The following is a 22,509-nucleotide window of genomic DNA, read 5'->3' as shown; positions in this document are numbered from 1 at the left end:
GCCAGGGTCAGGGTCTTGGAGGCATATGCAATAGGCTGTTTGGAACTGTCACTGTTCCTGTGTGCCAAGATTGCTCCAGTAACATAGGTAGATGAATTGGTGGTGACAACCAGTGGGCAGTCAGGAAAAAAGGGTGTGAGGCAGGGTGTGGATGTCAGCATAGTTTTCAAGTTGACAGAAGCCTGGTTGCAGGCACGGTCCAGGTGTAAGGGACCCCCTTTTTCTGCAGTTGATGGAGAGGTTGTGCAATGTGGGCCATCTGGAGTAAGAATGTACTATGATAGTTGAGCTTTCCCAGAAACATAATTCATGTAAGTTGGTTGGGTGAGGTAAAGAAGTGATGGCAGCAACGTTCTCATTGGTAGGCCAGATTTCCTCTTTGGAGAGCCAGTGCCCAAGTACTCCACTCCTGGCAGAAAAAAATCTGTACTTCTCCAAATGACAACACTGGTCTGTGTCCCTCAGGACTGTGAACAGGGTGCAGAGTTTTTCCTAATGCTCCTTGTGGGAAGATCCTGTGGCAATAAGGCAATAATATCATTCTGATAATTGAACAAGCCAGAATATTCTGTATCAACTGTGCCAGAAATTGCTGGAATATTGAAGGGACTGAGGAAATGCCAGAGGGAAGTCACTTGTACAACCCCAACCAGTTTATTGAGGAGATCTCCTTGCCAGGGAATAAAATAGATTTTTACCTGTGAGTGAGCATTGATGGTCATCTCGAAATTCCCAGGAGACCCATTCAGCTTCCAGGTTATTACTAGGGGCATGGCACATGCACTAGATTTGACATGTTCAACAACAGAGTTCCTGCTTCATGGCAGCCCACAAGGCCACTGGAATCAACGTGGCATGTTAAAAACATGGTGTGGCATCCAGCCAAATGGTGATGTGAATCTGAAAGTCTGAAGCACACACCAAATGCAGTTGAAAGAGAGATGAAAACATCATGCAGAGGTTGTTCAGTTTCCGAAAAAGGACTACTGTGAAAACATCTCCTGACTTTGTATGAGATAGAAAATTCAAATGCCTTGAAGGCTTAAATGTCAAAAATGTTGGTAGCCAACAGATGGTTGATGACAAAGAATATCCAAAGGCAGGTAACATATTTGTAAGTTGTTGCAGTTGAGGACTGCCTGTGAAGAGGAATCACACTGTCACAATAGGCCACCATATTGGGGGAGGGTGTTGCCAATATAGGTGAAGGCATTCAGACATGTCACCCGATTGATCAAATGGACAATGTCTGCAGTGTTCAACTGAAAGCAGATGTCCAGGTGAGACACAAGAAGCATGAGAAATAATTTCTGCATGAAAGGGTCATACTGGAAGACAACTGTCTGCCGTACATATACTGTGTTCTAGTGTGGTTGTGGCATCGGGAGGGGCTGGGTCATGCGACTGTGGCATACTGAGCAGAGGTGCCCCATCTTGCCACAGCACGTAGAGAAACTCCAGCAATCTGGACAGTCTGCTTTGGAGGGAGAGGAAAAACACTCGGGGCATAAAGGGAGCGGCCTCCATAGCTGTCATTGAGGGGTGACTGAAGGCTCAGAAGTGATAGAGACATAGGACAAAAAGGAATCATGATGTTGTTGCAACCTGGCTGTCATCGTAAATGATATGCAGGGAGTCATTTGTTAGCTGACTGCACAATTTCGAATGAATGAGCGATGCACAAGATGTCCTCTAATGATGGGTCATCCAGTTTCAGTGCCGCCGTGCGAACCTCTGGGTCAGGTGCCAGTTGAGCCCCTACATCACAAATCAAGGAATCAGTGTAGCAAGCCTTACATTTTCGACTAAGTCCTTGTAAGTCCGTGACCGACACGCAGTATGACTGCCCCGGCTGTTTCTGGTATTGATGAAATTCTAGCCTGTAGGTAACCACATGGTATCACTGGGAATAATAATTAGTCAGCAGAGTGTATGTCTCCTGAAAGGAGAGATCAATGGAGTCAGACAGAGGTGCCAATTTTCGGAGAAGAAAAAATGTGTCTGGCAATGCCCAAGACAGAAAGAGTTACCACTGCAGTGAATCATCCATGACTTGAAACACCATGAAATGTTGCTTTAGGTGATGCAAATATGTGTCCCAGTCCTCCGTAGCATCATTGAAAGGAGAAAAGGACAGAGGCCAGAACATGGTCCCTGTGGTGCAGCGGCCTCCTGCACATGGTGTTTGCCCACCAAGAGCTGAAGCGACTTTTGTAACAAGTCCATCTTCATCTGCTAATGATGCATTCCGGTTGCTATATCCATGAATAGCTGGATACCGGTACACATGTCAAAAAGAGAGAGAGAGAGAGAGAGAGAGAGAGAGAGAGAGAGAGAAATGATGAAGCAGTGCAGGAAGACTGCCTGAAGTCAGGATTCAGACCCACCGGAGTCAAGCAACAGGGCAGATGAACAGTGGACCTGACACAATAATAGCAAGACAATAACAATTTAGGCTACAAGAAAATGCAACAAACTTTCGACACAACACTGTTAATAGATCATTTATGAGCCACAATTCAAAGTGAGACTAGAGAGAAAACTAATATCAAAGTGAAGTCATTGGTGAGTACTCAGTAGTATGGTGGAGATAGTAACAAATGCTATCAGGCAAAGTACATGACTGACTGAACAGTTGAGGTGTGGTGGTATTTATACTGGCCGTGGGGGACACTATTTGTTTGTGTATTTGCAGGGTAAGATGGTGGTGCAGCACTGGGGCGACACTGCCCTCTACCAGCCATCGAGATCCATTTGCTCCAGTGGGCATTAATCTTCCGTGTGGTCCAATACCAGAATCTTGATGATCAAATGCTGCAGCATTTGCAACAAACTCCCAGAGATTGAAGCAGTCATGAAAAGCAGTGGAGCTTAAGTAATACTAGGCTCAGAAAGGTGGCTAATACCTGAAAGAGACAGCAGTGAAGATTTTGGAGTAAAGTGTGTATCAAAAGGATAAACAGACAGGAAATGGGGGGTGACTTTATTGTAGAAGCCAAGAAACTAAAGTCCACTGAGATAGACATGGAAGATGCATATGAAATTGTTGGACAAAGTTCAGTATTGAGGGTGAGTGTAAACTTGTGATTGTATGTTTCTGTTGATCACCACACTCATACTCTGATATAACTGGAAGACTTAGGGAAAATAGCAGTTCACTAGTACAAATGTTACCCAATCATACTGTCATCACTGGAGGAGACTTGAGTCATCTAACAATCAATTTGGAAAATTACAGTATTGTAAGTGGTGGGTGTGACAAGGTATCCTGCAGAACATTTTCTTTGAAAACTATCTAGAACAGATAATAATTTGGGAACTCACTCATGATGGAAACACAGACTTATCTTCTTGGACGATTAACATATAGAAATTGAATGAATCATGAAGCAGCTATTAGGTCTTCTTTTGCGTGTACCTTATTCCCGCAGATACACAGGGTCGGCAGGGTTAATCAGATTTGGCAAGCTTAGTTGAAGGGGTGACCTGATGCCCTCCCTTCCTACCACCACCTCGTAACCCCCCCCCCCCTCCCCCTCCTCCAGGACTGAATTAGTGTACCCCAACTGTATGCAACTAGTATAATCCATGAAATAGTGCTGATGTGTTCAGATGTCTGTGAGCCGTGTAAGTGAGGTGGGACGTGGGGATCAGCTTGGTATTTACCTAGTGGGATGTGGAAAACCACTTAAAAACCACATCGAGACTGGTCGGCACACTGGCCTTCGTCGTTAATCCGCCGGGCGGATTCAATCCGGGACCGGCGCGCGTACCAGAGTCCAGGAAGCAGCGCATTACCACTCTCGGCTAACCTGGCGGGGTGAAGCAGCTATCAATTATGAAAAACAAAATTACAAATGGCAGCTGAAAGAAGCAGTAAGACTTACATATTCAGTAATCCTGATAAAGAGGCAGTCATGTCATATCTCAAAGAAGGACTCAGAACATTTACCTCTGGACAAGTGCGTGTAGAAGACTGTGGCTCAAGTTTCAAAAGAATAGAGAGTGAGAGCTGGATAGACATATACGTAGTAGGTAATGGCAGGGACCCATCATCTCTCACAAAACTCAAAAATTCTGATCCTGTGTAAAAATATAGTGACAACATAGTTAGTGCCCATACAGTAATGAATGAGACACAGGTTGTTGTTGATGGTAGCAAAGCAAAAGCAGAAATACTGAATTCTGTTTTTAAGCACTCCTTTGCTAAGGAAGATACTGAAGTATTTCCGCAGTTTACTTCTTGCACCGCTACAAGGATTGTGATGTAGACACTAGTGTCATTGGAGCTGAAAACAGCTTAAATCATAAAATTAATCAACACTCCAAGGCTTGATGGAATTTCTGTTGTATAGAATTTGTTGGTGTTTTAGCTCCTATTTTAACAAGAATCTACCATAGATCTGTTGAATAAAAAACTGTGGCCAGTGGTTGGAAAAAGGTACAGATCACACCCACCTACAAGAAGGGTAGTGTAAGTGACTCACAAAACTACAATTCTCTCTCACTGGCATTCATTGCAGAATCCTAGAATATATTCTGAGCTGAAACATAATAAGTTATATCAAACTGAATGACCTTGTCCATGCCAGCCAGTTTTAGCCTGTAAACATTGATCATGTAAAACCCTCTAAGTTTTAGTGCCTCGCCGGCCACTGTGGCCAAGCAGTTCTAGGTGCTTCAGTCCAGAACCAAGCTGCTGCTATGGTCGCAGGTTTGAATCCTGCCTCAGGCATGGCTGTTGTGTGATGTTCTTAGATTAGTTAGGTTTAATAAGTTCTAAGTCTAGGGGACTGATATCAGACCTCAGATGTTAAGTCCCATAGTGCTTAGAGCCATTTGAACCATTTCTGTACCTCAACTATGGAGTCACCATGACCTCCTATTCACTGACATTTCATAATTTGACTGGAACTGCTGGTATGTCAGGGTCATCTGCTGTTGCTGGTAGCTCCTTCATTTCTTTCGATTTTTTATGTATACTATGGTAAAACTTGCAGATTTACTGAACTACTACTTCTCTTTGTTACATATGTGTTGTTATCAACTGCTATTAATTGTTTCCTGTATATCATCTTCAGCTCCTTAACCTTTTTTCAGATTTTATGCTTAGCTTGCTTTATAGATTTTTCATAGTGTTTCCTGATGCCGTCTTTCATTTCCACATTTTATCAGACCAGGCAATATTTCACTTGCTATTGACACTGTTAATACACAATCACACAAACTGTGTACTGACAACATTAAAATATGTTTGTATAATAGTATACCATCTTAAATATGTACCTTAGCTTTATGTTAGATGAAATAACAGGAGTCTGTTTTCCACACTATAATGTGTTCTAATCACTGGCAAGATACCTGTAGTATAAACATATGTGCTTATTTTTGTTTCAGGGCATCCTGGAGACATTTGTTGGGATGGGGATGAGCATAGGGCCAGCAGTTGGTGGACTTTTATACTCTGTAAGTTCATTAGCTGTGCCACATAAACATTTTTTTTCATGAAAATTCTGTTTTGAATGATAGCAAACATTGAAAGACTCAATGATGTAATTGAATTTTTATGTTACCTTTCCATCCTTCTCCATGGATTCAAAATATAAAGAAATGTCTGTTACATGCTGTGCATTATAAGGTACTAATTTTAATCATTATTATAAATTACTCCAGTTTATTAGCTGATAGGCTGAACTTGGTGGGAACATGAATTTCCTTGGTGCTTCATTTCACAAGAGCTCCACGTGGAAACTTGTGGTTGTAGCGGTCTTCAGTACTGCAAACAGTGGCTTTATTCTAGCTATTATGTGTGAGCTGGGACAAGGTCCTGTTGTTGTCTGTATGTCTAGTTCAATCTTGCCCTCATCTTTAGCCAATGGAATCGTTCATGCTTTGCAAAATCTCGGGCTTGCATTGAGCTTTCAGGAAGTGTGGGCCTTAAAGTCAACTGCATTCACCCACCACACACAGTTCAAACAGTGACATGAATTGCATGCAAAGTGAATGGCTTCACATGGTACTGACAAATTGATGGAATGCGTTTCATGATGTACAAAACATCTGAAGTTATGAGTTGATGTCAAATATGTTCTTGACTAATGTTCTATTAGTTATAACTAAAAATGGCAGTGTTTGAGACACCTGTTAGGTCTCACATGACCTAAGAGCAACTTTGCACTGTGGCCATTTGCCCACAACACTGAAATCATTTCACTGAGCAAGAGAGCACCCACACTATATAGACTGGTTAATACGAGGCATGTTTTTTAAGTAAGTATCATTTTGAAATTAAAAAAAAAATGTGTGCTAAGATATCTCAATAATTTTATTTTTACATGAAAGCCTGTACCTTAATCTACACACTGATGACATTACAGTCTGATTCTTTCTTGTTTACGTTGTGTACTGAGTGTTTAAGATGCCTCCGATAATCGTGAGTCCCGCCGCCTGTAAAGTATGGGCTGTTATAAGATTTCTTAGTGCTAAAGGCCTAAAAGCAATCAATATTCATCATGAGATCTGTGCAGTTTATGGAGAAAACATTATGAGTGATGGAATGGTAAGAAAGTGGGTGAGAGCATTTAAAGATCATCACACAAATGTGCATGATGAACAATGGAGTGGGCGTCCTTCGGTCTTTAATGAAAGTTTGGTGCAGGAAGTGGACAATAAGGTGAGAGAAAACAGATGCTATACAATTTCCTCCTTGTGGGATGACTTTTCTAATGTTTCTCATAGTGTTTTGTATGGCATTGTGACTGAGCACTTGAATTACCGAAAATTGTGCGCAAGTTGGGTACCGAAAATGTTGACGGATGTGCACAAAACCAAACATTTAGACAGTGCATTGACTTTCCTTGAGCAGTACCACAAAGACGGTGATGATTTCTTAAGCCAAATTGTTACTGGTGATGAAACATGGGTGGCCTACGTCACACCAGAATCAAAGCAATAGTCTTTGGAAGTTGAACAAGGGCATCGTTTTGCTGCAAGACAATGCCCGTCTGCATGTGGCGAATCAAACCAAAGATCCCATCACATATTTTCGATGGGAAACTCTAGATCATCCTTCGTACAGCCCCGATCTTGCGCCCAATGACTACCATCTGTTTCTACACTTGAAGGAACACCTGGGCAGTCAGCATCTTCAAGATGATGACGAAGTCAAAACAGTGGTGATGCAGTGGTTAGCAAGTCAGGCAGCAGACTTCTGTGAGGAGGATATTCAAAAACTGGTACAACGTTATGACAAGTGCTTCAATATTGATAGAAATTATGTAGAAAAGTAGATTAAGATACAGGCTTTCATGTGAAAATAAAATTATTGAGATATCTTACCATGTCTTTTTTAATTTCAAAATGGCACTTACTTAAAAAACACTCCTCGTAACTGAGATTGATGCACTAATATCAAAAAGATAAACCACCGGAATATTTAGCACTGTTGCATGTAAGAAAATTTGATATTGTACCAGCACATGATCTATGCCTGAAATTTTGTTATTTTGTAAGGCTGGGACTGCTACAGCATGCTAATGCAGTGTGAACTCTACCTAAACAATTATAATACTTGTTTTCACAATGTGGACATTCCTATGTGGAAAGCATTGGAAAATGATCCAGGTAAATTTGGAACAATGAGTGTCATTGCAAACAATGCCTGGTACTAGCCCAGGACTGCTGAGAATGTGTTTAGGTGGCCATTGCTGAGTGGAATTTGTTTACCACTGTAGAACCTGTGTTGGCAATTTGCTGCGCTGTATCACTATGCCTCTGGGCCGTGTGTGAAAAGTCAATGTCTGCTCAAAAATTGTCCCATGTGACAGTTAAAATGCTCTTGTATTATAGATCCAAATGTAGAATTTGAAGCACTGCATTCAGGGTGGGATCAGACTGTTTTTAATCTTGTATGTGGATGTCCTCATCGGGGCTAAGTGAATCACTGTATCATTTACTAGATAAACTTTCTGTGTACAACTTACCAACCTCCCATGTGAATTTACATTTTTGATTCAATCCCTGCAAATCAGTAATCCAAGATGTGTAATGTGATGTGTCTGACTAACATTGTTGTAACTGTTCTAACCTTGTCATTACGACATGTATTTTGTTGGAAAAATGATCAGATAATAAAAAGAACATGCCAGACGATGGCAAGAAAGATGGACTGGACAGTGGAGCTAACTTTTGATCGAAGGAATATGACTGTAGGTTCATGGACAGCAAAAAGGCTTGTTAGTAATCTGTACACATAATATTAAATGCCTGAAAGGGCATTGTGATAGTTTTTTGACAGACTTCCCAATCTTTGTGATTCTGGTTCAGTTGTTGCAGTCAAAGCTCCAGAAATTTTGCATCTGTTCTAGAGCATGGTGAAGCAAAACTGGGACATCATCATTGCTTTAACGCTCACTTAAGGCCAACAACGTTTATTGAACATAATTAACTTCCGAAACAACAGAATAAAATTATCTGTTAGTTCATGGAACCAATAATAACAAATCTTGATGGAAAGTAATGTAAGCCAGATAGAAATAAATATGCAGTAGTTCCTCCTTGAAACTGATGTAAGTCCAAGTACTAATAATTCACTATGCATACATATTAGAAGTCTGATGTTAAGGAATGTACACAAGAAAAAACAGAACACCTTGAATGACTAGGGATAGGATGTTCATATTCACAGGACATGTAAATTGGTGTGTCCTGCACAAACGATTAGCATTTCGGTCACCTTGGTTTAGCATATGTCCTGATGCCAGCTAGGCACTGGGTATGCCATGGGCCCTGATAACTTGTTCCATGTGTGATGGCATTGATGTGATAAGGCACAAATGGTGTCATGTGGTATAGCTATCCATGCTGCATTTACCTGGTTCCCAAGTTCGTCTTTGGTGGTTGGCATTGGATCACAGCACTGCACCTGTCTTTTCGCCATATCCCACACATTTTTGATTGGCAACAAGTCTGGTGATGTGGCAGACCAGGGCAAAAGGCTGACAGCTGATGACACCAAGGAGGCACATGTTCGTGCAGCAACATGTGGTCATGCATTGTCTTGCTGAAAAATGGTGTCTGGGGTGTAGTGCAGAAAGGGTATGGCTACCGATCATAGGACGTCATTCACATAGGTAACACTGGTCACAGTGTCCTGGACATGCACCAACTATGGTTTGTGGCTGTACTCAGTGAAGTTGTTTCATACACCATTGCCATCTAGCATGTTTCTGCACATTTATCGAAGGTAGGCAGAGAAATGGACGACGCGCACATAACCTGAAGTGTTGGCAGAAGAGCCAACACTGTGTTGCTAGAGGAGGCCAAAATGCATGCTTTTAAGCTCACGCAGATTGGCATGAGGTCTGGAACAGTTAAAGGAATTAATAGTAGCAAATAAAGTACGTAGTTCTTGGAATACTTAACTTTAATCCACAATTGGTGTTCATCGCACTTGACGGTACATAATGTCCATTTCAATATAAACTGATAATGGCGCCTTGCTAGGTCATAGCAAATGAAGTAGCTGAAGGCTATGCTAACTATCGTCTCGGCAAATGAGAGCGTAGATGTCAGTGATCCATCTCTGGCTAAGTCGGCTGTACAACTGGGGCGAGTGCCAGGACGTCTCTCTAGACCTGCCGTGTGGTGGCTCTCGGTCTGCAATCACTGACAGTGGCGACACGTGGGTCCGACGTATACTAGCAGACCGCGGCCGATTTAAAGGCTACCACCTAGCAAGTGTGGTGTCTGGCAGTGACACCACATTCCTCCCCTGCAAATCGGCGAACAGTTGTGTTATAAGGCTTCCGCCCGCCGTGGGGAGGACCCCATATTGACGTATGCGACGAGGTGGGGAGCCTAACAACAGGCGAGGCTGTGCCACCCGCACCCGGCCATTCGGTCCAAGGGGAGCTAGGAAACACCTGAAAACCTAGTCCAGGGTGCACACTAACATGAGGTGTATGCGCCTGTAAGGAGACAGGAGGGGCCGAAGGGTCGAACTCCATCGCGTAGGGGTACCCGACGGGCGAAGACGTCAACTGGTCCGGAGCGGGCAAGAGTTCCATGTCGGAGGATAACTGGTCACGGGAAGCGATTGGCGGCACGTGACCCAGGCAGGCGCTTGGCGGCTGCAGCTAAGCGTCCACTGCGGGCGTCGCCGGTGGGAGAACAGGCGGCGGCGCGTCGCCATGGGGCAAAATGGAAGGCATCGTCGGTAACACCTGGGGATGAGGCGAGCCAGTAGATGGGTCCCCAGGGCGCTGACCGGACGGCACCGTCGCTGAAAGCAGACGGGGAGTGGCAGAACCCGTGCGACGGCAGAGGCGCAGCTGATTGAGATGCCGATGCACCTCACCAGAGGCCCCCAAAACCAAATACACAGTGCGGCCGAGGCAGCGAAGAATGCGCCCTGCGAGCCAAGGCTGTGAACCTCGATAGTTGCGATAGTATACAATGTCGCCTGGAGCAAAAGCAGGTGGCTGCCGCTGCACAGGAACCTCATGTGGCGGATGCAGCAAAGACATCAAGGTTCGATGAGGATGACCGTGGAGCAACTCAGCCGGCGAGCGCCCATCTCAGGGCTGAGAGCGATACGAAGACAAAAAGAGCAACAACGCGTTCTCCAGAGAATACGACGCTTTTAACTTCAACATCTGAGACTTGAAAGTCCGGACCAATCGTTCAGCGGCACCGTTTGACTGAGGCGAAAACGGCGCGGATGTCAGATGTTGAATACCATTGGCCGTGCAGAATGACTGAAATTCTGTGGACATGAATTGTGGGCCATTGTCGGAAACAATAGTCTGTGGAAGACCTTCAATGCAAAAGATAGCCGATAACGCTTGGATGGTGGCAGACGACGTCGTGGAAGACATCCGGGCAACAAAAGGAAAATTACTGAATGAATCGACCACAACCAACAATCAAGCATTCCAGAATGGACCAGCAAAATCTATGTGTAAGGGTTGCCAAGGGGAAGTGGCTTTCAGCCATGCAAAGAATTTCCGCGGTGGTGCGGATTGTTGTTCGGCACAGGCCATGCAAGAAGAGCACATTTTCGTAATCGCAGCATCAATTCCGAACCAAGTACAGTGCCGACGAGTAAGTTGTTTCGTTCGCACTATACCCCAATGTCCTTGGTGGAGAAGCCGTAAGACTGTAATGAACATGGTACCATCACCCTGGACGGATCATTATCAGAACGCAACAGCAAAACACCACGTCGAACATAAAGTCACTCCTTGTGAGCAAAAAATCGGCGAACTAACGGATCCGCGATCCGTGACTGTGACAAGGGCCATTGCATAGCAACAAAATAAAAGACGGTAGCAAGGACAGGGTCAGCAGCTGTGGCTGTAGCTACACAACGAAGATCAATCGGAAACGATTCGACCACGTCATCGGTTTCCGAATCAATGAACATGCAAGCAAGTTCGGAAGAATCGAATACTCTATCCTCAGCAACAGGCAAACGGGACAATGCATTAGCGTTTCTGTGCTTAGCAGTGGACTGATACAAGATATCGTAGCGGTACTGCGAGAGGAAAATAGACCAGCGAATGAATTTCTGCGCTGTACGTGGAGGTACAGGCTTGTTTGGATGAAAAAGCGATGTCAAAGGTTTGTGGTCTGTGATGATGGTAAAGTGGCGACCATACAAGAAATCATGAAACTTAGTAACACCAAATACGAGAGCCAAAGCTTCTTTGTCTATCTGTGAATAATTTCTTTGCGCAGACGAGAGCAATTTGGACGCTAAGGCAATAGGGCGATCATGCGATCCATCTTTGTGTGCAAGCACAGCACCGATCCCGAAATCCGATGCATCTACCATCAACAAAAGGGGTTTCTGGGGATCGAATGGCGTAAGGCAAGTATTTGAAAGCAACGCCGATTTCAACTGGCGAAAGGCGCGTTCGCATTCCGTCGTCCAGACAAACGGAACACCTTTACGGTGTAAGCGATGAAGCGGAGCTGAAATGGAAGAGGCATGTGGCACATATTTATGGTAGTAATTAATTTTTCCCAACACATTCTGTAGCTGCTTCAAATTCAGCGGTGAAGGCAAGTCTTGTACGGCACGGAGGTGCTCGGGACTGGGATGTATGCCTTGGGCATTGAGTACATGGCCCAGATAGGGTAAGTCCCGAGCAAAAAACACACATTTGTCCTTCTGCAAGCGAAGACCATTTTGTCGCAAGACCTGAAATAATGTTCTGAGATTGGCTAAATGTTCGTCTTCCGTCTTTTCGGAGATCACAATATTGTCCAGATAGTTTGATGCAGTAGGGACCGACGCACAAACAGTTTGTAGATATTGCTGAAACAATGCCGGGGCAATGCACACCCGAATGGCAGTCTTTTGAATCTATACAAACCCAGATGCGTGTTAACCACCAAGACGCGCTGGGATTCGTCGTCCACTGGTATTTGCAAGTACGCATCTGCTAGGTCCAACTTCGAAAAATATTTACCCGGGCACAGTTTGTCAAAAAGATCTTCTGGGTGGGGTAAAGGAAAAGTTGCAATCACTAGTTGTGGATTCACCGTAGCCTTGAAGTCCACACAAAGTCTCAATTTTCCGGAAGGTTTTGGCAATATTACTAAGGGTGAGGCCCAGAGAGAAGCCTGCACACGTTCAATCACACCTTGTGATTCTAAATCGTTTAATGTTCTTGCGACCTCATCACGCAATGCGTGAGGAACATTGCGCGCTCTGAAAAATTTCGGTTGCGCGTTTACTTTCAGTTCCAAATGTGCTTTATAGTTCTTAGTGCAACCGAGGCCCGGTGCAAAAATGTCTGCAAACTCTTCACATAGACGAGAAACACTGGCTGAAGGCACAGTCTGGTTCACTGAGAGGACCTGATTGACTATAGACAAGTTAAACAACTGAAATAAATCTAAACCAAACAAGTTCACTGCAGAAGAAGAACAAAGTACGTAAAAAGACACAAGTTTTGTTTGTCCCTTGTATGTTGCAAGAAGGCTGCACTGTCCTAACACAGGGATATTCTGACCGGAATAACTATTTAACTTAACATTTGAGGCACGCAACGGAGGTGTGCCCAGTTGTTTGTACGTGTCTTTATTGATTAGTGAAACTGCAGCTCCGGTATCGACCTGGAATGGGATCACGTTGCCATTAATGTCCAAGTCTACAAAAAATTTATTGTCCTGCTGACGACAAGAGCTACTGTCTCGTGCAACGGGAACTGACACCGGTACAGAATCACTTGCGACTTGACGTGATTTCCGTCGACGTCGACGCACACTATTTGTGCGACGAACACAGTCACTGTTAGAGAGAGTGGCACTGGGCGGAGTGGAATGAACTACATGAATTTCCATGGGCGAAGGTTCACGAGCCTGAGTATTCTTGGTTCGATTCCGATTCCGGCGCGAAGCAAAGGGCCTGGAATGGTTGGTAGTGTCCGATCTTAGCTTTTTCTGGCAAACACTCTGAACATGTCCTTTTCTATTACAGAAAAAGCAAATAGCTTGGCGTGACGGGCAATTCTCACACGAATGTCTAGTAGCACACCGCGGGCATGATTTTAGCACTGCATTTGCCTGCTTGCACGGCACACTTAGCAGAGAGCTTGGCGGCAGCTGTGCGGACGGGCGCGAGGGCTGTTTACTGTTCCGTGCAGCTCGCCCGGCGGGCCGGTTAATGTGACACACGGCTGGCAAAGTTGCAAATGATTCCTGAGCAAAGTCAAGTGTGTCTTGCCTATCCAATATGTCCATCACTTGTTGAAGGGAGGGATTGACTAGTTTCAAAATGTGCTCCCGTATACGAACATCAGAAATGTTCTGTGCAATTGATTCACGTACCATTGCATCTGAATAAGGGAGCCCACATTCACACTCAAAAGCACAATCCCTAGTAAGGCCTTGCAAAGTTGAAACCCACTCCCGATTAGTTTGACCGGCCGTACGTTGTGTACGAAAGAACGTATACCTTTTTGCAACAACATTGACTGATTGCTTGAAATATGCATCTAATGCAGACAATATTTCGTCGTAGGACAGAGTTGCTACATCGCGTCAGGGAAACAATTTCACTATCACTCGGTACGTGTGGACCCCGACGGATGCTAACAAAAAAGGCTGCCGCTCGTTACCTTGAATTCTGTAGGCGGCGAGATGGAATCCAAAATGGTGTGACCACTCCGTCCAGATTTCCAGTGCCGCATCAAAAGGACGAAAAGGTGGTGCAACTGCGTGTTGTGGCTGTGGGAGCGGTGGAGCGGTGGCGGCCGCATCATTTTGCATCGCACGTTGACCCTGGACGAGCTGTCCAAGGGCATCCAATAAGGCCTGCGTCTGCTGATTCTACAAGCGATAAAATTCAGACAGTACATCTGGAGATTGTGGCGAAGCCATGACACAAGTTAATTAAGCAAGTACTCGTCGCCAATATGAAGTGTTGGCAGAAGAGCCAACACTGTGTTGCTAGAGGAGGCTAAAATGCACGCTTTTAAGCTCACGCAGATTGGCGTGAGGTCTGGAACAGTTAAAGGAATTAATAGTAGCAAATAAAGTACGTAGTTCTTGGAATACTTAACTTTAATCCACAATTGGTGTACATCGCTCTTGACGGTACATAATGTCCATTTCAATATAAACTGATATTGGCGCCTTGCTAGGTCGTAGCCAATGAAGTAGCTGAAGCCTATGCTAACTATCGTCTCGGCAAATGAGAGCGTAGTTGTCAGTGATCCATCTCTGGCTAAGTCGGCTGTACAACTGGGGCGAGTGCCAGGACGTCTCTCTAGACCTGCCGTGTGGTGGCTCTCGGTCTGCAATCACTGACAGTGGTGACACGCGGGTCCGACGTATACTAGCGGACCGCGGCTGATTTAAAGGCTACCACCTAGCAAGTGTGGTGTCTGGCGGTGACACCACATAACCAGTGCCATAACAAAAGGCAAAGGACTGTCATCCCTGATAGTGTGCCATGTGTTCCACTGTTCCACTAGAGCTGAGGAAGATGCTGATTGTCCTGCAGTGCCATTCAGATAAGGTGTCAATCTCCTCGGGTGCCCAGTCTGTCTTGTGACCTAACAAATCCCAACGTGGTCTACGGCCTACCGTGAACCATTTTGCAATATTTTGAAATATTTCGTCCCACATGAGTAGCAGTTTCTCATGCCAATAATGCGCCCTCTTTCAAAGTCACTCGTTTGATGGTGTGATTTGTGCATACATCTGTGAGGCATCCTGCAGATCTGCTCAAGTCACACTGATCTATTACCTTCAGATTATAGCAACACTAATGTACGTATCCTGTGTGAATGTCCTATCTCTAGTCCTTCAGGGTGTTCTGTTTTTTTTTTTTTCTCAACACGAATGTGCTATGTCACATAAGTATGAATCAGTCCTGGTAAACAGCACTAGCAGTCATAATTTCACTTGTGGAGGCAAAGTCAACTAACAGTAACTGAGAGAGAGCATACTGCTGGGCGGCCATATATTAGCCATTGCGGAAGACCACATGATTGGCCTGCAAAATCAGCAGTTTTACCAGCGCGTGTACATGGTTGATATTACACATATTAATATGCACATATCTTCCGTTTGTTTGGCTGGCAGGATGGTTAAAAAAGTAATAATGTAAGGAATTCAGTTTTTAAGGCTCATGTTACTAATGAGTGAAATTTTACATAGCATGGTGCAGGTACAAAAGTAGCTGGGATATTCCATATCACCAAAACATTTCTCAGTACCCTAAAGATAGATTTAAATCATAAAATCCAGACAGACAAAGAAGGAATACATATTTATGGAACATTTAGGAGTCACCAAAAAATAAGGAAACACCAAAAACGCAACACGTTACCATGCCTAATACAGTGTAGAAAACTGGTTGGTATTGAAAACAGTTTCCATTCATGTCAAAATGGGTAAATACAGGCACTGTATGGGTTTCCAAGGAATCTTACACCATTCTTCCGGAAAAATACCTGCAAGTTCAGGTAACAATGATAGCATGCATAGTGATCATGCACCCTTCTCTTCAAAGTAGATCACAAAGGCTCAATAAATACTGAGATTGGGTGACTGTAGTGGCAAGGGGATGTGCTCACAAAACTCATCCTGGATTATGTGAATAGGGGCCTTGTCCTCTTCGAACACAGTGGAATACCATGATAACGGCTGCCCAAATTATCACTGAACACCTGCCATGTTTCACTCTTTGGATATAAACTTGGAAACAGTGTAAGACAAGACTCATCTGACCAAATCAAATTCTTCTATTACTCTATAGCACAGGTTTTATGGCTTTGGCATCATGTTTCCATGTTTCAAGGGTTTCCATCAGTTATGAGTCATTTTGGAATTCAAGCTCACCTTCCAATTTCTTGTTTCTTGGGCTCCATTTCTGTTGTTTTGGTGGTGACAGTCATGCAAGTGTGACATTCAGTTCTGCAGTGACTTTTACAGCTGTTGTCCTCTTATCTTTACTCACAGTACTCTCCAGTGATTGATGATCACCCATCACAGTTTTTTCCACATCATGACTTAGCAGGTGACATACTTCCAGTTTTCCTGTATGTGGTATAAATCTCTGTTACATGTCTCATAAAATACCCGACACTTTGGCTACCTTGTTTATGGAAGCATTCATCATATGAGCACCAAGAATCTACCCATATTCAAATTCACTTGCTCTGACATAATGCACTCACAGCTACACAGAGCACTGTTCTGGCCACGACTGACACTGGACATTGCACAGAGGGCGTTCATGGTCAAACACAGCAGCACAACCTGCAAGCTTGGGGAACAACTGCATTCAAGTGCAAGTGTGCGTTTCTCATGGTGTTTCCATATTTTTGTCCAACCTCTGATCCACCTTCATTTTGCTGATGATAATTTTCTGTTGGTTTTTCAGGGTATATGAAGTGTATGTAAAGCTTAATAGGACAAGCTTGAAAGTAGTCTGAAATCAATTATGATAACACTGAAATAATTAATAATACATACATTGAAAAGAAAATAGTAAAAATTAACAGTGAAGTCTCAGGCCACCGCTGTTTTAGGAACTGTTCGCTGTGGACAACAGTCTAATAGGTTACATTTCTACAATGGTACCAAGAGAGAGAGAGGACATAGATTTCAGCCAGTCTGTTGTGTGGTTGCTAACCTTCTGATAGAATGCACTCCTTTGCCAAACAAAAGCAAAGACATATTCTGAGATACTGTAGTACAAGGCGGTGCCCAAGAAGAATATGGAATGTCAAATTAGTTGCTGAACTGGAATGAAATATTTATGGAGTCTCACAAAGGCCCATATTATGCTGTTTTGAACAAGTGACAATGGCTTTTCTCCACCGGAGGTAGACATGGGTGGCCACAAACTGAGTGAAGCACAGTGTGTAAAATTACATGAAATCCACACATGAATAAACCTATCAAAAATCTAAGTTAACTGTGTTACCCCCTTGCAGGCATCTCTCATTGTGTTGACCTATGCTAAATGTGTTGGTTCATTCTGCATATTTTTAGATCCTGTTATCTTATGGAATTATCTTTGACATCAGTGCACCTAAAGTAAATAAAATGTTTATTCAGTGGAAGTGAACACTAAGAATATTGTGTGAAGTATGTAACCATATATCTTGCAAAAGCATTTCGAAGGACCTTGGGATTCTTACACTGATTTCCCAATACATTTACTCCTTAAATATTTTTTTGTTGCTGATAATAAAAACCTGTTTCAAGTGAACTGTGATGTATACAGTCACAATACAAGGCACAGAAATAATATTCATGGAGATTTGGCCTTTTGAAATGTGTACAGAAGAGAGTTATGAACACTGATGTTAAGATATTCGAAAGTAAATATGAAGCCACTAATAGGAGCTTCTTTAAACCCAGCTACTTTTTTTCTAATTTACTCGATTAATTTTAGATGGCAAAAGTGTGACTAGCATTAAACAATACAGTGATAGTTTATTGTTAATACAGTATACAAGATAAGTTTCTATGATGTCTTTGTGATACACTGATCAGTCAGAACATTATGACCACCTACCTACTATCGAAATAAACCCATCTGGGCGATAGGAGTATCACCTGGTGGTGAATGGCTGCTAGTCAGACACAAGCACAGTGCATGTAGTATCAGAGAGCATGCTGCCCATCTGTAGAATGGGGAAGACAAGCGAAGTAACTCAGTTTGGCTGAGATCAGATTGTGATGGCCCAGAGGCTCAGCACAAGCATTTTTGAAACTGCAAGACATGTCAGGTGTTTGAGGAGTGCTGTGGTGAGTGTCTTCAACACGTGGTCAACCACGTCCAGTGTGTACTGGCAGATGCTGAGCCGATCAGATGCAAGAACATCAGTAGCCGCAGCAGCAGTTGTCTGATAAACAGTAACTTAATTTTTCTCTGTGTGCTCCTGTAAAGAAGTAAATGACACCTGTGTATTTTACTGTGTAGACTAAGTGGTTAGCAGAGTTACAGCCAGATTCAAGACTTGCTTGCAGATAGAACTCACCACATTGCTCTTAATGGAACAACATCAGCAGATGTAAAGGTAATTTCTGGACTACCCCAAGGAATTGTGATAGGACAGTTACCGTTTATATAAATGTTCTAGTAGGAAGCGTCAGATGCTCTTTAAGGCTGTTCACAGATGATTCGATAGTCTATAACAAAGTGGCAATGCAAGAAGATAGTAATAGTTTGCAGAATGACCTCTAGAGAACTGATAAATGGTGCAGGCTTTGGCAGTTGACCCTGCATGTAAATAAATTTTTATTTTTTTTTTTATTTACACACCAAGTTCTGTAGGACCAAATTGAGGAGCAAATCTCCAAGGTCATGGAATGTGTCAGTGCATGAAATTACAACATAAAAGTAAGAACAGATAAAAATAAATGTTCATGAACCTGAAAAAAGTCAATCCATAAGTTTAAGTAAATCCTATCAGCAATACAATAAGGAACTCCTTGACAGAATAGAAGGAGTGACACATGAGGAAACTCTTCAGTTTCGATTTGAAAGTGCATGGATTACTGCTAAGATTTTTGAATTCAAGTGGCAGCTTATTGAAAATGGATGCAACAGTATACTGCACACTTTTTTGTACAAGAGTTAAGGAAGTCCGATCCAAATGCAGGTTGACTTCTGCCGAGTATTAACTGAGTGAAAGCTGCTTATTCTTGGTAATAAACTAATATTGGTTACGAGAAACAACAATACGGAATATACATATTAAGAGGCCAATGTCAAAATACCCAGACTCGTGAACAGAGGTCGACAAGATGTTCATGAACTCACACCACTTATTGCCTGAACTGACCTTTTCTGAGCCAAAAATATACTTTTACAATGGGTAGAGTTACCCCACAATATAATACCATACGACATAAGTGAGTGAAAATAAGCAAAGTAGACTAATTTTCATGTCGAATGATCACTCACTTGTGATACCATTTGAATAGTAAAAATGGCAATATTAAGTCTTTGAATAAGATCCTGATTGTGGGCTTTCCACGACAGCTTACTATCTATCTGAACACCTAGAAATTTGAACTGTTCAGTTTCACTAATCATATGCCCGTTCTGTGAAATTAAAACATCAGGTTTTGTTGAATTGTGTGTTAGAAACTGTAAAAACTGAGTCTTACTGTGATTTAGCATTAGTTTATTTTCCACAAGCCATGAACTTAGGTCATGTGCTGCACTATTTGAAACAGAGCCAGTGTTGCACACAACATCCTTTACTACCAAGCTAGTGTCATCAGCCCCAACACTGATCCCTGAGGCACCTCCCCCCCTTGACAGTACCCCACTCAGACCCAACATCACAGCCATTATCAGCATTGTGAGTAATGACCTTTTGCTGCCTGTTCCCAAAGTAAAAGGTGAACCAGTTGTGAGCTACTTCCTGTATTCCTTAATGGTCCAACTTCTGGAGCAATATTTTTTATCAATACAGTCAGATGCCTTAGTTAGATCAAAAAATATGCTAAGCATTCGAAACCTATTGTTTAGCCCTTTCAGTACCTCACAGAGCAAAGAGAATATAGCATTTTCAGTTGTTAAATGACTTCTAAAGCCGAACTGTACATTTGATAGCAAATCGTGTGATATGAAATGATCAATTATCCTTACATACACAGCCTTTTCAATAACTTTACCAAACACTGATGGCATAGAAATATGTCTAAAATTATCTACATTATCCCTTTGTCCCTTTTTATAAAGGGGCTTTACTACTGAGTACTACAATCGCTCAGGAAACTGACCATTCCTAAACGAAAAATTACAAATATGGCTAAATACAGGGCTAACATGTGCAGTACAGTACTTTAATATTCTGCTAGTCACTCCATCATAACCATGAGAGTCCTTAGTCTTCAATGATTCAATTATTGATTCAATCTCCCTCTTATCTGTATCACAGAGGAGTATTTCAGGCATCAATCTCGGAAAGGCACTTGCCAAGAAAGTTATATGATTTCCTGTAGAAACAAAATTTTTATTTAATTCACCAGCAATGCTCAGAAAACGATTGTTATACTGTGGATACATCTGATTTATCATTAACAGAAATATTTTTATTGTGAACTGACTTTATATCGTCCACCTTGTGCTGCTCACCAGACATTTGCTTCACAACTGACCATATGGTTTTAATTTTATCCTGTGAATTAGCTATTCTATTTGCGTACCGCATACCCTTTGCCTTTCTAATAACACTTTTAAGCACCTTACAATACTGTTTGTAATGGGCTACTGTAGCTTGATTGTGACTACTTCTAACATTTTGATATAATTCCCGCTTTGTTCTAGATGATATCCTTATCCCACTAGTCAGCCACCAAGGCTGCCCATTACTGCTAGTACGCCATTTAGAATGTTCTAATGGAAAGCAACTCTCAAAGAGCATGAGAAATGTGTTAAGGAAAGCATCGTATTTACCATCTATGTTATTGGCACTATAAACATCCTGCCACTCTTGTTCCTTGACAAGGTTTATAAAACTCTCTATTGCTGTTGGATTAACTTTCCTACATAGCTTTTAATTAAGTATTACATTGGGTTGTGCACAAAAGCCTATTAGTGTTAAAATTTGTGCATCATGGTCTGAAAGTCCATTCATGTTTTTACTAACAGAATGCCCATCTAGTAATGAAGAATGAATAAAAATATTGTCTATGGCTGTGCTACTGTTCCCCTGCACCCTAGTTCGAAAAAACACAGTCTGCATCAGATCATATGAATTTAGGAGATCTACCAACATCTTTTTCTTGCACCATCATATACAAAATTTATGTTGAAGTCACCACATATTACTAGTCTCTGGTACTTCCTACAAAGTGAATTAAGAACCCTCTCTAGCTTGAGCAAAAATGCTCTGAAGTCGGAGTTAGGGGACACATTAACAACAAAAATTAGAAGTTTAGTTTCACTAAATTCAACTACCGTTGCACAACATTCAAATATCTGTTCAGTGCAGTGTCGTGATACGTCTATGGACTCAGATGGAATACTGTTTTTTACATACATAGCCATTCCCCCACCCTGCAAGGAACTCCTTGAGAAACAGCCAGCTATTCTGTAGCTTGGTAAAGGAAGCTTCTGAATTGTGAAATTATTTAAGTGGTGCTCTGATATACCAATAATTTCAGAGTCAACATCTATAACCAGTTCACTAACTTTATCTCTAATATCTCTTATATTTTGATGAAATATGCTTATTCCTTCTCTACTTGGAAACATTACATCCTCAGAAGATGAGCCCTTAGTTAAAGGGACTTCCTTTAAGCAGGTGTACCTATTGGCTGACTTCAGTCTAAAAAAGGTGCAGCTCTAACACCAATTACTACAGGAATTTTTCCATGAGTGACACCACCACCACCACCACCACCACCATCACTACCACCACTACACTGTCACCTACAAGTGTAGCCAGCCTCCCCTTCCCATACCTATTGAGGTGCAGGACATGCCTTGTGAAACCTGATCTACTGATAGACCCAACTGGGACCACTGAGAAGTGACCCATGCCCTCTGCCACAGTGCCCTCCCCAGCCCCACGTTAACGCACCTAACAGCCGCATTAAGGTGAGGCTGATCATGATGCTGAAACAGTTGCACGAAATGCACATTAGTGCCACCAGTTTGAGTAGCTATCTTAACCAGGTCACCACCTACATCATATTCCCCGTCCCTGTCAAGACTGTTCCTTGCTCCATCCACTATCACTACCTGATCCTCCTTTGTAAAATTCTTACATAACTCCCCTATGCTGTCAGTCACCTGAGCCAACCCTGCACTAGGGTTCACAATGCTGGTGACCTGGAACTCACTCCCCAACACTTCCTGCAACTGCTGGCCCACACCTCTACCATGGGAACTACCTAGCAGCAGAACCTTTTTCTTTCTGCTAGACTTTGCAACTAACCTAGGCCTCCTGGTTGCTGAAGACTGCTGCATGTTCCCTACATCTACAGCTACATGAGGCTCCTCTCCACTCAACTCTG

The 22,509-nt window shown here is 42.8% G+C and overlaps 1 protein-coding gene across 1 annotated transcript in view; it reads left to right on the top strand.

The window, feature by feature from the left end:
• LOC126456776 (MFS-type transporter SLC18B1-like) overlaps nt 1–22,509 on the top strand; it is a 312,767-nt gene that overhangs the window by 167,879 nt on the left and 122,379 nt on the right. Inside the window, exon 5 of the mRNA XM_050092546.1 lies at nt 5,398–5,466. Coding sequence (XP_049948503.1) covers nt 5,398–5,466 — 69 coding nt within the window. The remainder of the gene's footprint in view (nt 1–5,397; nt 5,467–22,509) is intronic.

This window comes from Schistocerca serialis, chromosome 2 (assembly GCF_023864345.2).
Source record: "Schistocerca serialis cubense isolate TAMUIC-IGC-003099 chromosome 2, iqSchSeri2.2, whole genome shotgun sequence".
In the NCBI taxonomy this organism is placed as follows: Eukaryota; Metazoa; Arthropoda; class Insecta; order Orthoptera; family Acrididae; genus Schistocerca; species Schistocerca serialis.
The sequence above is the reverse complement of the archived record's forward strand: the minus strand, read 5'-3'. Positions and strand labels throughout refer to the sequence as shown.